The 16,940-nt window shown below is 38.9% G+C and overlaps 1 protein-coding gene across 5 annotated transcripts in view; it reads right to left on the reverse strand.

The window, feature by feature from the left end:
• The window catches only part of BMS1 (BMS1 ribosome biogenesis factor), a 50,790-nt gene that overhangs the window by 25,068 nt on the left and 8,782 nt on the right, over nucleotides 1–16,940 (reverse strand). For 2 of the 5 annotated variants that reach the window (XM_073241175.1, XM_073241177.1), the window contains 9 exons: nucleotides 11,557–11,633; nucleotides 10,805–10,947; nucleotides 10,001–10,122; nucleotides 9,496–9,689; nucleotides 8,350–8,489; nucleotides 5,737–6,506; nucleotides 5,509–5,610; nucleotides 4,611–4,768; nucleotides 340–421 (listed from right to left, as the gene is read on the reverse strand). In XM_073241175.1, the coding sequence (XP_073097276.1) occupies nucleotides 340–421; nucleotides 4,611–4,768; nucleotides 5,509–5,610; nucleotides 5,737–6,506; nucleotides 8,350–8,489; nucleotides 9,496–9,689; nucleotides 10,001–10,122; nucleotides 10,805–10,947; nucleotides 11,557–11,633 (1,788 nt within the window). Of the gene's footprint in view, nucleotides 1–339; nucleotides 422–4,610; nucleotides 4,769–5,508; nucleotides 5,611–5,736; nucleotides 6,507–8,349; nucleotides 8,490–9,495; nucleotides 9,690–10,000; nucleotides 10,123–10,804; nucleotides 10,948–11,556; nucleotides 11,746–16,940 lie in introns of all 5 variants that reach the window. The other 3 variants (XM_037020009.2, XM_037020010.2, XM_073241176.1) reach the window with 2 other exon arrangements.

Genomic DNA, 16,940 nt, shown 5'->3' on the forward strand with positions numbered 1-16,940 from the left:
CAGGTTATGGTATGATATGAACTTCTTATTCTAAATGTTCTACAATGCATAGTATCTTTATCATCAAAAGAAAAATATATGTGAGTACATTTTTCATACACCAAAAAAAATTTTTAACAAATGCATGATAAAATTTATGGTAGATGTCCCACTAGGTCCACATGTTAACAAGCCAGCCAGTGAAGAAAATAAGATCACCATGAGAAGAGGAACAGGATATTACCCACAGCTCCTCCCAGAGTTCCCCAAAACACTTCACAATTGACTATTAAGGATAGGAAAGAAAAGCAAGTATAGAGAAGGCAGTATATTATCTGAATATTATAGCCCTTTACTTACCATCCTCTGCTAAGATCTTGGCAGCATCTTTATCATCTTCCCACTTCCCAGTCACGAAGCAATCTCTGATGCTGCTCATAACCTTACACAGAAAAGTCAGCAGTTAGGTGACATGCTACAATCACTCAACAAAGAATTGCTATCAAGAAACAGTAGGAGGTGACAACTTGCTTTAAATGCTTTTGAAGACAATTTCATGGATATTCTTTCCAAGTAGGCCTATGAAATAACTTTACCTTTGATGTAGACAGTAAAACCACAGAGATAAAATCATAAATGTTATAACATTAAGCAGAAGACAGGCAAAGTACAGTACTACTAGCTGACTGACCTGGTGAATAAACAGATACTTATTAATTCAACTGATTTTCAAAGTTGATTAGCACTCCTAAGGCAATACAATTAGCATTTTTACAAAGTTGGTATTACTATTTGTTAATCCAGCCTTATTGTGGCTGTTTGAGAACTTAATTCCTTGACCAATGACAATATTCTGACAGAGACAAAATGTCCTGTATGAGCACGACAGTGCGACAATACCAATGAGGTTCCCAATCTCAGATCTACTACATCATCCAATACACACATGCAGTGAATGCTGGGTGTACCTCTCAAACCTGGAATAAAACCTTGTGTACAGTTCTCCATCTCAGAGTCTGTGTCCTGGTAACCTGACCTATGACAGCATGTCACTCACTGCCAAGGCTTCAAAAACACACTTATAGAAATCTTTACATAAGGCCTGGCTTTCACCTCATCACATTTGGTTATAAATCTGTTTCACATATACAACCTCACTCTCCACAAGCAGCCTTGAGGCTACCATGACTACAGTATATACAAAAGCAATTTGTTCATTTACTCATTCCTTCATGCTTATTTATAATCACTAAATAAATACCAAATCTACTCTGTGCCAAAAAGCTCTGTAAGCACCAAAGAGCAAACTTCCTTGGAGATCCTTGTTTTCCTGAAGCTCAACAACTGACTTATAGGAACCAAAGATAAAACAGATGGAAAAAATAGGCTCTCCAAGATAAAAACACTCAACAATCTGGGAACAGAAGGGAACTTCCTCAACCTGATAAAGGGCATCCATTAAAAATCCACACCTAGCATCACACTTAATCGTGAAAGATTGAGAGCTTTCTTCCTAAGATTAGAAGTGAGACAAGAATGTCTGCTCTCAGGACTTCTATTTACCATTGTACTAGATGTTCTAGCCAGGGCAATTAGGCAAGAAAATAAAATAAAAGGCAACCAGTTTACAAAGGAAAACTATCTCTATTCACAGGTGATATGATCTTGTATATAGAAAAGCCTAAAGAACACACTGAAAAGCTACCAGAAGTAATATATGAGTTCAGCAATGCTTGCAAGATATTGCATCATATACAATAGTAAATTTTGTTTCTATACACTAGCAATGAACAATCCAACAATGAAATTTAGAAAACAGTTCCTTTCAAAATAGCATCAAAAATATACTAGGAATAATTTCAACAAAAGATATCAGTAAATGGTAAATCAAAACCACAATGAGATACCGTCACATCCCTAGGATGGCTGTAATTAAAAAAAAACAAAGCATATAATAAGAGTTGGTGAGGATGTAGGCAAATTAGAAGCTACATACACTGTGCTGGTGGGAGTGTAAAACGGTATAGGCACTTTTGAAAAGAGAAATGGAACAACATATGAGGGGAAAAAAATTTAACTGTTTTCAGTAATTATATACATAGCAACATGTATAATATTATTCTGACACTATTTTGTGTATAATGTGGGATAGAGCAAATGAGTAATTATACAATTTTCTAATTTCATTATCTTCAGATTCAAACCAGTAATCATTCTCCAGTTGAAAAATAGGAGAGACAAATCTTTAAGATGAAAGATTAAATGAAAATTCCCTAATTCCGACTATGAATTGGAAACATCTGTATAAATTTTTTCAGGTCTGGTCACTGACAAGACCTAGAAACAAAGACCAAACCATAGCAAAGAGTTATGCAAGAAAACAGACAAGTACAGTACTACTAGCCGACTGACAAGTAGTACTTGTATCAAGCCTAGACTGTGATACTGAAATACCATTTTGTACTAAAAGAAATCAGGACCTCTTACGGCTTACTTCCAAATCTCACATCAGATATACGTACAAGATGATGTTGGAACACCTTCTATTGGAGAGCAAGTGAGCAATCAAGGACTATTAGGACTGTACCAAAGAACTCAATAATCAACTTGAAGAGACTCCCCCTGGCCACGGATGGAATAAACATGAGCATCAATAAGGATAACAAGTGCAGTGGAAGGAATCACTCAACTGTATTTAAATCCATGAGTTCAAAATGCTACTCAAAAAAAGGTCACCTTTGGAGAATCATTCTGAAAACTGGTAAAAGCATCAAGCATTTATCCTGTTTACATGGAACTGAGGAACCAAACAGTAGATGAGGGGAAGTTTATTTGTACATAAGCATTCCAGCTAATACATAAAATAAAAATCTGAGCAAAATATCACCATTTTATATCCTTAATAAAAATATGGTTCTAGACATTGAGGATCAACAGCTTTTAACATCACAAGATGATTTTATGTGCCCACTAATGAAAAATCACCACTTTGGCAAGCAATCTCGTAAAACAAAAACGCTAAATCTAATCAAACCTCTAGATAGGGTAGCTATATTTATTTAAAACTTAAATAAAACTAAAACTTTAGTTCTTCTGTGTCACCAGCCACATTTAAAGTACTCAGTAGCCACAAGTAGCCACACTAGACAGTTTATATGTACATCATTTCCATCATCACAGACAGTTCTACTGGTATTGTCTGTACCAATCTACAGGAAATACACAGGAGCTGATAAATGCAGACCCACGAAGTCCAGAATGTGAGAAACTCTGTATCAAATACCTGGTTTCTTTTTTTTTCTGAGTATTTTTTTTATTGAAGTATAGTTGGTACACCATTTTATATCGGTTTCAAGTATACATCATAGTGACTCAACAGTTATCTACATTATTATATGCTCACTCCAACTACTGTAAATTACTGTCAACATAGAAGGATGTTACAGAACCACTGACTATATTCTCTATGTTGTACTTTCATCTCTGTGCTAGTTTATATTACAACTGAGATTTTGTGCCACTTTATCTCCTTCCCCTATTACCTGCCCATGCCAACCCCTCCCTGATGATAACCACCAGTCTCTTCTCAGTGTCTATGAGTCTATTTGTTTTGTTTTTTTAGATTCCACATATATTTGACTTCTTACACAAATAAAATGTAAGGGAAAATGAGATGGGTGGAGGGGAGGATTATAGGTTAAGAGACTTAAAAGCATAGTGAAAAACAAAAAAAAAAACCCCATTAAACTAAATTTTGGTGGTTACTGATGCAAACTTAGATGATGCAATGATGAAGAAAGGAAGGCTATCATTACTCAAAGAGACATGGTTCCTTTTCTGCAGAGAACAGAGGACGATGACTGGGATGGACACATGGTGGTGACAGGGTTATTCACCTAGTAATCCATTGAGTTAAACAATTGTTTTAGGTGGGTCTGTATAATCTGTATTAAATTCTACTATAAAAAATGGTTACATAAAATCTCATAAAGTGCTCAGTGAATTAAAATAGGTAATGTGATAGTGATCAGGGGCCTCTCTGAAGAATGACATATAAGTTAAATTGAATGAACAAAAGAAGCCAGCCTTGGGAAGATCAGAACATTCCAGATGAGAAAATAGAAGGGCAAGAGGCCAAAGAGGAGATTAAGCCTGACAAGTTGTAGAACTAAATGGATTCCAGTGTGACTAGAGAGCACTGAGCAGGGTAAGAAACTTTTATCAGTATCACGGATCTATGTTTGTTTATGATAGTAGATATCAGAAATGTCAACTCAGGGACACTGGATATATCCTAGTATAAAACACAAAATATCTCAAGTATGAAGTTTCAAGTATGAAAACTTATGTGCAATGCTTACAAATAAAGATTAAGACTTTATTTGTCTTAATCCCACACTAAGGTTGAACATTTTCATTTTCTCGATAACACATGCATGAGGTCTGACTCAACTCAGAACATGTCACTGATGAAGGAGCATGAAATCTCCATTTCAGTATCTGGGGAAATGTCCTGTTATAAAAATAAGAAGCTAGTACCATGTAAGCAATACTGAAATCACATCATCTTCTTTTATAACAATTCCCTAATTCTCTCCTAAGCCAAACACACTATTCATATTCAGCCTTACCTCCTCTAAATCCCAATCATGGGGCACCTCCACGTGAAACCTGGAGCAGTCCAAAGAGTCAGCCTTGTGCTTACACTCTCTGGCAGGCTGGCTGACACGGAATAACCCTCCAAGCTCTTCCCTGGTATCACCGTCGTCTTCTTCATTGTCCTCTGTCACTGAGGAGACCACCATGATGGAAAAGTGAGACAAATCTACACCCTGGAGGACCTGAGACTAAGTGTCCCTCTTTGTAGTGGGCATGGTGGGTGCCCAAGAGTGCCAGGCCCAGACAGAGAAAGGCCAGGAAAACTATTGCTCCATGTGTCTGGAGGACTTCTGCCCTCCCAGAGGGTAGCAGCAGGTCTGCTGAGAGAGAATGCTGGGGTGGGAGAGGGAAGGGACACTGAAAGGCAGAGCTTCCTCTTATCACAGAGTCTCTCCTGAAGAGTGCTCAGCCTAATCACTAAAAGTACCTAAGCAAAACCTGAATGGAAATGAAAACTCTTTTGCTTCGATGCTCCTGCTCACATATATACTCCTCTGGCCTTGTTCTCATCACGTAGTAACTGGGAACCATAATATAATGTTCATCACTTTATATTTTTCTGGCACTAAATTCTACAAAAAAATTCTCACGAAGGACTTTGTACAGGGAATACAAAAATGGTATAACAGAGTATTCTCATTAAAAGTTTTATGGTAAGCCCATAAATCTGTACATGGCATCTCATAAGGTTGTATGGTCCTCACAAGCTGATTAAAAACACCTGTCAAACATAAACTACAGCAGCCAGTATCTGCAGGATATCAAACGTACCACCCAATCCTCCAACCAACTTCCTCATCTCCTTTTCAGAAAATAGTCTCAGAAACCTAAAATGTTTACATGTTTTGCTCTGAGCCAGGGCTCTTTTACCTGCCCCATAAATGAGCCTTCGAAGGTTGGGAGTTGCTTGCTGCTGCCTCAGAAAGGCCTCAGCTGCCTTCCGGGAAAGTTCTTCCTTCCACCTGAGGGCGCCTGAAAGGACCAACACCAGCGTCAGGTAAGCCTGTCCTCTCCGCTTCAAGCCCACCACTCATTCACCCTGCAATCCTCTTATGAGGAGCAACGCCTACAATGGCAGTAAATTAAACATAAGCATACCTGACGTTTCTGTGGAATAGCTGCTCTCTTCCTTGTAATCCTCCTCCTCTTTGAGTAAGTCTTCCACATCACTGGTCTCATCAATTGAGTTCTCTGACCCCCGTTTCCAGCCACTGACCACTTGAGAAGTCTTTGGAAACTTTTTCCTAATAACGTCTTCTTTCCTGGAATCCTCTTCCTCTGTACTGAGAGAGAAGCTTTCTTCAGATTCATCTTTGGAAGCAAGTGCCTCTTCAGCTTTGCAATGACCTGAATCTGAAGTGGTGAGGATTGCTTTTTTGATTGTCAAAAACTTCTCCAGACTCAAACTGTCACTCAAACCATTAGTCTGTAAAAGTCTTGGTTTCCCATCTTCTCCAACAGCCTCTGATTCCAAAACATCCCTTTCCCCTTCTGCAGCAGAATCCTCTTCTTCACTGCTTTCATCGGCTTCCTCCCCTTCTCCTTCTTCCTGTGAGCTCCTCTCAAGGTCGTCGTCACTATCAGCAAAGGCTGGCGAATCCACCTCAACGTCCTCTTCCATCTCCTCCAGCCTCTGGCGTCTGACACTTTGCCCAGTCAGATACACTTCCTCAGTCATTCCAGCATCTTCCTCCTCTTCGGTCTCATCATCACTAGCACTACTTTCCAACCTGTAACCTTCAGACACTTCTTCTTCGTCTTCATCATCACTATCTCCAGACTCATCTTCTTCATCTCCAAAAATGGCTCTCCGACGCACTCGACCAGTTTTCAGGTCCATCTGCTTTTCCTCTTTTGGCTTCCAGAGCCTATGTTACCAAGTAAATGAAAACCGATTCAGTTTATAAAATACTCAGCTAATCTAGAAATGGCAATCAAGAATGATTTGATAAATACTGGGATAGTTAATAAGCAAACGTGCACAGTTCTCTAACACCGGTCATCAAAAGAACTTATAGAGAGAATACAGAGACAATTTTTAAAAAGTATTACTTTAAGAGAAAACTGATTAAAAGGGAAGTGAGTGTTTAATATTGGTTTTAGAAGACTTATCATTTCCAGCTTGAAACAGACGACCTTTAGAGAAATGGCTGACTCCAGGTCCAAGGCAGGGAAGTAAGAGTAAGCCTGGAACATATGCTGTGTGAGAAGCCAGGAAATGCTCAAAGACTAACAGGGATGTACCACAGGAGACAGGAGGCACACTGAAGGGTCAGCATGGACATCACAAAGAATAATGACTGTAGTGGGATAACAAATGGAATTTTTTTCAAAAAGTCCATTAGTCAACAGTGACACTAAAATAAAGGGGTAGAAGTAAAAAAACTCTTTGTTAAAGAACACCAACTAACAAATGCAGGAGGAATAGCAGATGACAAATAGCAGATGTCATTTTGAAATCACCAATGCAATTTGATAAAGAATCATCAAGATGCTAAAATCATGGGTGAAATAAGAGTTCATTATGAAGGTACTTAATGTAGCAGCATATATAAAATTGTGAAAAAAAGAAATTAGGAAAATACTAAAACTGTATTAAGAATGGATGTTAGAATACATAAAAAACAAGAATATGACTATATAAAAAGGCTATAGAGAAAAAGGAAGTGTTTACAATATAGAAAAAGGAAGTGTTACAATATAGACAAAATGGATGTTAGAATACATAAATAACAACAATATGATGGCTACATAAAAAGGCTATAGAGAAAACGGAAGTGTTTACAATATAGACACAGAAGTTTTACATGTATTGTGACTGTAACTATATTAAAAAGAGTTTCCATGTAGACAAGGAAGACTAGAGGAATACTCAAAACCAGCCAGCTAAGAACACTGATCTTAATAGGGGATCTTTTAGTGACTATTTACCTCATTTAGCCAGGCATCAGACTAAACCGTTTATGTACACTATTGTATTTAATCATCACAACTCCTATGAGGTATTAGGAAACTGAGGCCTAGCAAGACTGATTTCCCCAAACTAGGGCACCCATTTCACTTAACTACCACACTTTACTACCTGTGAGTTAAGAGGGCAACAATTTTTTCCAAAATAATTTTCCTTTGTTTTTGTATATTTACAATAAATTATAAACTAGATAAGCTCAATCATTCCAGACTGATTATTGGGAGTCATAAATCACTATAATACCAAAGTCCCCACTATATATAAGGTATACTAATTCCCAACCCAGACAGAAAATAACTCACATAAGCCAGACATTACTGGAAATCACACCACAGGAAAATACTGCAACACAATCTAAGTAAAACTAGGGATATGTGGCCTCTGGACATCTGCCCGAACAAGCCCTGACTCTGCCCGTTTTAGTGTTTTGGCCATTAAAAGAAAGCCTAGTGTCCTCAGGTCTCCAAAGAAACAAAAAGCAACCTACGGGAAAGGTTTTGTGGAAATTGAGGAATATCCTGGGTCTGTTAAAGACTGAATCCTGTAAAATTTTTCAAGGAAATATTTACATGTAACATCACATAACTGAAGAGCCCTCATATGCATATACAAAGCAAAGCAAAGCAAAACAAAACATCTTGGAATGAATCCTACCCAAAATGTGCTATGATGGCACAGTTACGGTGATACAATCTTCTGTAATATATATATTTTTATAAATAGAAAAATAGCAAACTTACCCTGGATTGTCTATGTCCTCTGAGCCCAGTGGTTTAGAATCAGAAAAAAGTGTCACCCTACTTGAAGCCATCTTGGCATCAATAGTGGAATGGGTGGAAATGAGACTCTGGACCAGTTCATGGGTGGGCCTCACCTCATCCTGTCAAGGCCACCAAGAAAGAGAAAATGAGGAACACACAGGGATTCTGGAGACACTGGTTTCAATCAGTATCCCAAAATTACCCTAAACATAGTTCCTGAGAACCTTTCTACCACAAAAAAAGAAAAGAAAATTCTTACCACAAAGCCTGTAATTCATCTCACTCTTCAATGAACTTTTCTAAAGTTCAAAGACTATACAATCTGATAACTTACATACTTAGCAAGAAAAACTTTAGGTGCCAATGCTACAGAAAGCATTTATCTTAACCTAGTAAAATCCCACTGCAGAATAGCGAAATAAAAATCTGGAGTCCAATAAAAGAGGGGGTGCTGCCTTTGATTGAAAAATTTTTCACTTCGGGGAATTTACTGCATAGAAAGATTCCCCCAGTGAGGAAAGCTGCATGCATGAAGGAGTTAACTGCAGCACTGTTCAAGCCAGGGGAAATTGGGGGTGAGCCCATGGCCCTCCAAGGGTTGGTTCAGTAAATGAGGTTTATCCATGTAATGCAAAATACTACACAACTCTAAGTAAAGACTGAAGAAGCACTGTAAATAGCAACAGGAAAAAAGGGACTCACATATTCTCAGGCCCCCCACAAGCTGCAAAAGCATTTACAGTTGGAGCCCCTAAAACAAATATTACTTCTCTTTCTCTCTCTCTCACACACACACATATATACAAGTGCCATATATACATATATATATATAACCTAAATATATATAATCTAAATAAATTTGTATATGTTTAGAAACAATCAGAAAAAAAAAAGAGAACAACCAAAGAGCACTAGAAACAATGATTTTATATAGAAATGGGAGGTACAGGCACCAAACTTCTTAAAATGCTTACTGGGAGACAGGATTCCCATGACATTAATTGCATGGAATACTTGATGCAATTAAGTACTCTGTATATTTACAATATGCATTGTGGCCTTTATCACAAATACAAATACAAATAAAAAGCTGACTACATTACATTCCTGGGACTTCCTGCTCACCGGTTCTTGGAAGCCATGGCTGCCACCAAGGTCAACATAGACAGCATCTTTGTCATACAGCACACCACCAACTCCAGAGAGAGGTGCATAAACCAACTTCTCCTTCTCATTTAAACAGCGCTTCTTCTGTTGCTCAGGAAGTGCACAGGGGTCTGGGAGGAAAATGATGTCACTCACAGCAAAATCTCCTACACCTGCAAGACAGACACAGGAAGGTGGCTTCAGCTGACAAGCGCATCGATTGTCTGCAGAAAGGGCCCACAGTCACAAGTGCCCAGCCACAAGAGCACTGTTTGACACTGGCTCTGTTTCTCTAGCTGACTGACACCGTCAGAGCAGAGGAGCTTTGGCCAACTAACCAACACCTTTGCTGGCCAAAGCTGGGTTACTCTTCAAACCTCTAGTAAGGTAGCTCTGTCTTGTTTGGCCATTTTGTTCAGTTTTCCTGAGAAATGAAGTCATTCGAAGAGTTTTACAAATACAGTATATGACAACAAAAGGATACCTGGCATGTGAACTTGGCTTTTATTTTTCAAGTGTGCTCCTCTCAAATAACCATAAAGAGACACCTTTCGGTCACACTTGATATTTGTTCGGATATCTTCAGGGTTTGTGAGATCTTCCATCCTAGTAAAGCAAAACCCAATCATATGGCAGAAATGAATGTCAAAGTTCTACTTCCCTTCACATGTCAGTGATTCATCAAATTCACTAGTTCCTAAACACACTGTTTAGAAAATACAGAAATAAGCACAGTTCACCATCTACCAGAGGAAAACTATCATACACGAGACCCCTCTTAGGTTTTATGTCATATATATTCTGTAAGTAAAACACCAGAAATGGGAAAACTTGTATCCGAGGTCAGGGAAGAGTAAAGAACACTCCAAGTAAACCCTTTATGGAAGAGGGTTAAGCTTTCATCTGTTTTTGCAAGTGTGTCTTGGATTCTGGCGGGTAGAGAAAGAGTATTCCAGGTTGGGAAAACAGTATGAAAAAAAAACAAGGAAGGAAAGCCTGGGGCACATGTGAGTGACTGGAACACCATGGTCTACCTAGAGTATGACTAAAAATTAAGGTCAAAAAAGCAGGATGGGGCCACATCATGTAGCCTTAAATGCTACAAAGATTTCACATTTTTCTAAACATTTCATACTTTATTCCTGAAGCCACAGCATCTTTGAACAATGTTAGCCATACCCACTACTCAAAAATAAGCAGAAAATAATCTCTATTACTGTTCTCTTTCTAACCTTTTTAGCTTTGCAATACATGGGCCAGGAAGAAAAAATTTATATTCCTTTTTTACCTGTCTGCCAGGATATAAGGGTGAGAGGTTTGCCATGTAAGAGGCCTAAACTTCATAACTGTAATAAAACGGCCCAGATTGTGAATTTCTTGGTTTTGATATTCTCCATGTACCATTCCAGAAAGGAAGAACAGCTTGGCACCCTAAACATTAAAAAAAATAATAATGATAAAATTAAATTTCAATTAAATTCTTGTCAATATTGTACCAAAATAAAGGCCTCTAACCAAGAAGCAGTCCTCAACCATCACTGTGCTATGCTCCCAGAACACTGCTGGCTTCTTTCAGGACTCATTTTGTTAGGGCTTAATTGGGGCATTCAGTTTCCCTCCAGTCAAGCAGTGAAATCTGTCTGGAGCACTGGAATAGAGGGTGGTAAGGCTCCTGGACCCAGAAAAAGTTCTGTGGCCAATGGGGCACAGTGGTGTGAAGGGGAGAGAGGAATAGTGGTAAGTAGCACTACAGCACTGGTCCTTGAATCAGGACAAATTTTGTATAAACTCTACTAAATCACAAATATAAAATACTCTGAGCCAGACACTGCCTGGTCCTGGGGGATACAGAGACAAATGAGACACACATACCAAGGGGTCCGGAATAAGGACTATGTTGAGGAGATATTCCAGGAACTATGAGCATACATAAAGGAAGTTCAGGAGGGGAATCCTGTAGAAATGTTTATTAATCTGTGCTACTCATCCTATGTTTAAAGGATTGCAGTGCTAGTACTTAGTAATTAATTCTCTTCCTACCGGGTAGACTTCCGTCCAGAACCTGTGTTTTAATCGCTTCTTTGTCTTCTTCAGTTGCTTATTATATTTGAAGGAATCTAGGTGAGTGAGAACACCCATAATTTTAGGAAAGCCATGTACTTGACAGATGTTTAGAAATTCAAATGTTTCCATTTCAAATCCAAAGCTGGCATCTATAAGCATCAAAACCTAGAAACAGAAGACACGATTTCTCATGGAAGCAACCCAAAGTAGACCATAATCAAATTGTGGCCCATGTTTTTAACTAATGTTTTATTGGAACACAGCCACGTTAATTCATTTATGTACTGTCTACATCTGCTTTGCGGGCTACAACAGCAAAGTTAAGTAATTCCAACATGAAAGTAGGACCCACAAAACCTACTGGGCCTTTACAGAACCTTTACTATCTGGCCCTTTACGGAAAAAGTCTGCCAACTCCTGCTCTAGACTAAACCAAACAATTACTTAGGCATCACCAAGATAGAGAAAACACCACCCTTTGACTTGTTCTAAAAGGCAACTGTGAGGCAATATCTACCACAATATAAACATTCATTTCAAGAATCTGGATGTATGGGATACAACTCAGGAAAGGCTGGTCTAATTTGGCCCTCACCCGAGAAATTCTCACTTCAAGACATGAAGTTTTCTGTAAGGTATTTTTTAAGTCAAATAACAAGTCTCTTACAAGGAAACCAATTAACAGATCTCTGACATCCAAAAAATGGGAAGAAGTGATAATAAATAAAGAATATAAAAAAATGTACAGATAAAGACATTTTTGTTTCAGTATCCTTATAGGGACAAAAGAAGTTTTTTGTGGAGAATAATATAGTAGGAAAGTTCTATCTTATATGTTAATTTGTAACATGCAACTGCTGAAAAACTAAAAAAAAAAAAAAAGCCTACTCATTGAGAACTGAGTCAAAAAATAGTAGTTATAAATGGTAATTTATGAGAAAATACAAGCAGGTAAGACCAATTTTTTTAAATTTATGACTTCTCAAACATGTAAAATAATTTCAGACTTCTAGTTTTAAGTTATTTAAGATATCTTTGTTCTCATCTCTTGGTAGCAAGTTAAAAATAGTAACAAAATAAGAAACAGAAAAACTTATCTTCGATTAAGTTAGGAAGCAGTCATAATCCTAAATCACAAAGTACAAGAGGGCAGGCCTCTAGCTTTGTGAGAAAGTACACCTGCCACTGTGGAAGACAGGCCAAGTCAGCACACAGAATTCTCCAACACTGAAACAGGTCGAAGATAAGGGTGCTGACTGGCTGTGGAATACCTATACCTACACCTATACCCTTTGACACCATGGAGTGACAAGAGGCAAGCATTAGTTGGAGGGTCAGAGGAACAGGTGGCAAACAGTCCCATGACTGACTATCTCAGTCAACTAAAGATAACGGAAACCTGTATCACACCTTCAAGATACACACATGCACATGGACACACAAATCCATGTTATGTATGCTTCTGCTGTGACTTAGGAGGCTTTATGACAACCGAGAGAAAAGCAGTCAACATGAGCTAATTAAATTCTGGTACATACAACAGAAGAATTAAAAAGAATGAGGTCAAGCTATAGTACTTATACCTCCAAAACATATCTAGTAAAAAAAAGCAAAGCACGGGACAATGTGTATAATACACAGCATGCTTGAAAGGATATGCTAACCTGGAAGGATACTGCTGTGAGGGAACTGAGAGAATATGGGTCAGAACAAAGAAAGAGAAAACAAGCATTGTGTGTTCCCTGGAACAGCAGTATTTTATCAAATGTGTGTGTTCCTCTTAAATCTTAAAGAGATGTATACAAAAGGCATCTTTCTTAATATTTTACCAAATTTCGGTATCTTTTACATATAAGAGAAACTAGTAATTCACATACTGAACTATTTTAATCATTTAAAATACACAAGATTTAATAAGTTTCTTATACTTTTTGTGTTGACAGTAACACTTATTTTTACATTGGTAGTCAAAATTTGAATGATATTTAGTTTTCTGATATTAAAATGGCACAGCTGTAACATCTATATTAAATTAGCTTTTATTTTATAATTTAGGAGACTTCCTTGGCCAAAGGATAAAATATCTGTAGCTCTGTCACCAAACAGCTCTCCAGAAAGTGTTCAAAGAAAAAACAAGGTACCTGTGACCCAACTCTTCCTAATCAACATGTCTTAATTTTTTTCTTTTTGGCTCTATTTTTGCTACCTTAAAAGGCAATTAATGACAAACAGTGCTAAAATTCATATGGAACCACAAAAGACCCCGAATAGCCAAAGCAATCCTGAGAAGGAAGAATAAAGCAGGGGGGATCTCACTTCCCAACTTTAAGTTCTACTACAAAGCCACAGTAATCAAGACAATTTTGGTACTGACACAAGTACAGAGCCACAGACCAGTGGAATAGACTAGAGACTCCAGATATTAACCCAAACATATATGGTCAATTAATATACAATAAAGGAGCCATGCACATACAATGGGGAAATGACAGCCTCTTCAACAGCTGCTGTTGGCAAAACTGCACAGCCACATGTAAGAGAATGAAACTGGATCATTGTCTAACCCCATACACAAAAGAAAATTTGAAATGGATCAAAGGCCTGAATGTAACTCATGAAACCATAAAACTTTTAGAAAAAAACATAGGCAAAAATCTCATGGACATAACATGAGCAACTTCTTCATGAACATATATCCCTGAGCAAGGGAAATAAAACCAAAAATTAACAAGTGGGACTATATCAAGCTGAAAAGCTTCTGTAAAACAACAGACACCACCAATAGAACAAAAAGGCCTCCTACAGTATGGGAAAATATATTCATAAATAACAGATCCGATAAAGGGTTGACATCCAAAATATATAAAGAGCTCACGCACCTCAACAAACAAAAAGCAAATAATCCAATTAAAAAATGGGCAGAGGAGCTGAACAGACAGTTCTCCAAAGATGAAATTCAGATGGCCAACAGACACATGAAAAGATGCTCTACATCGCTAGTCATCAGAGAAATGCAAATTAAAACCACAATGAGACATCACCTCACACCAGTAAGGATCACCACCATCCTAAAGACAAACAACAAATGTTGGCAAGGTTGTGGAGAAAGGGGAACCCTCCGACACTGCTGGTGGGAATGTAAACTACTTCAAGCATTGTGGAAAGTAATATGGAGGTTCCTCAAAAAACTCAAAATAGAAATACCATTTGACCCAGAAATTCCACTTCTAGGAATTTACCCTAAGAATGCAGGAGCCCAGTTTGACAAAGACATATGCACCCCTATGTTTATCACAGCACTGTTTACAATAGCCAAGAAATGGAAGCAACCTAAGTGTCCATCAGTAGATGAATGGATAAAGAAGATGTGATACATATAAACAATGGAATATTATTCAGCCATAAGAAGAAAACAGATCCTACCATTTGCAACAACATGGATGGAGCTAGAGTGTATTATGCTCAGTGAAATAAGCCAGGTGGAGAAAGACAAGTATCAAATGATTTCACTCATCTGTGGCATGTAAGAACAAAGAAAAAACTGAAGGAACAAAACAGCAGCAGACTCACAGAACCCAAGGATAGACTAACATTTACCAAAGGGAAAGGGACTGGGGAGGATGGATGGGAAGGGAGAGATAAGGAGGGGGAAAAAAGAAAGGGGGCATTGTGATTAGCATGTATAATGTTGGGGGAGGCCCAGGGAGGGCTGTGCAACACAGAGAAGACAAGTAGTGATTTCACAGCATCTTACTACGCTGATGGACAGTGACTGCAAGGGAGTATGTGGAGGGAACTTGGTGATGGGGGAGTCTAGTAAACCTAATGTTCTTCATGTAACTGCAGATTAATGATACCAAAAAAAAAAGGCAATTAATGAACATCACTGTTTCTTTAAATGCAATCAAGCCTGTACCATTTCCATATACTAAGTAGTATCTAGATTTTCTATTATAAACTCTGAAAACTTCTCAAGGACAATCCATGGACTTATTTTATCATAATCACTAAGAAGAGACGTTCTGGCACCATCAAGAGCAGAGTTCCCCTCCTCAAACAAGTTACTTCACTTCTAGGAGCCTCAGTTTCATCATATATGAACTGGAGATAATACCTACTTACTTCTAAGGTATACTGGGGGATTAGATGAACTAAATTTGTAGAAAGCTGTTAGCACAATGCCTAGTAAGGATACAAGAAATGGCACTTATGATTATATATTTCTATGTATTTCTGTAAGTATATCTTAACAAACTTTTACTAGATATGTTGATTAATGGTATTCTCTGTCCTGTGGTTTACTTTTAGATTTTAGAATACCTTTCTTTCATTGCCATATTCCATTTTTATTATAACAATCATCATCATCAACTCAAACATACCTGGGGTATCCCTGATACTCACTATTCCTTTAATAATCATAAACCTGGGGAAGATGGCGGCATGAGCAGTTCAGAGGAAATCACCTCCCCAAAACATATATATTTATGAATACAATAAATACAACTATTCCTAAAAGAGACACCAGTGGACACAGTACAACAGCCAGGATACATCTACATCTGTGAGAACTCAGCATCACATGAAGGGGGTAAGATATAAGCTGCGGCCAGGCGGGACCCGAACGCTCCCCCACCCCAAAACACGGTGAGAAGAAAGGAGTCGGAACGGGGAGGGAGTGAAAGCCCAGGACTCCTAAACAAACAGCTCTAGAAATCCGCACCCGGAACACAGAAACAAGGTGCACGGGGTGCTGGATATTAGAGAAATGGAAAAGCAAAACCTGTGGGCAGGTCCCTGCAACCAGTGTCCCTGAGACAAAAGAAAAGCCAGTGCTTTCTGCAAGTCTTAAAGAGACAGGGACCCCATAGCTGGACGAAGTTTTCATGGCACACATACCCAACAGCTGAGAATCTCGGGAAAACTTAGGCACCCTAAACCCTGGGGAGGCAGTACAGCTCTGAAGCCCCTCATGGCACTGAGCAGCCTGCCAGTCATTCCTCCAACTGGCGTGGACCCCGATACACCGGCCCAGTAGAGGGAGAGTAGCAGTGCGTGCCGGGGGCAGAGGCACCAGAACAGACCGAGAGCAGATCTGTGCGCCAATGGCACCAGACGAGACCAGGAGAGGCTCGTGTGAGCCCGCAGCGGTGCGACCAAACAGCCTGGGCGCGGCTCGTTCACACCGGCAGCAGGGGAGCCAGAGAAGCCCGGTAGAGTCCTGTGCACACCTGCAGCGGAGCCAGAGGGAGCAGGCACGCACCCAGCAGCCGACCGAATCCCAGCCCAAGGCATAGCAGCCCGGGCCAGACCCAAAGGCCACTGCTGGCACAGAGCTGCCTGGAAGGGCACCGCTAGCA

The sequence above is a fragment of the Manis javanica genome, chromosome 7, assembly GCF_040802235.1.
Source record: "Manis javanica isolate MJ-LG chromosome 7, MJ_LKY, whole genome shotgun sequence".
Classification (NCBI taxonomy): Eukaryota; Metazoa; Chordata; class Mammalia; order Pholidota; family Manidae; genus Manis; species Manis javanica.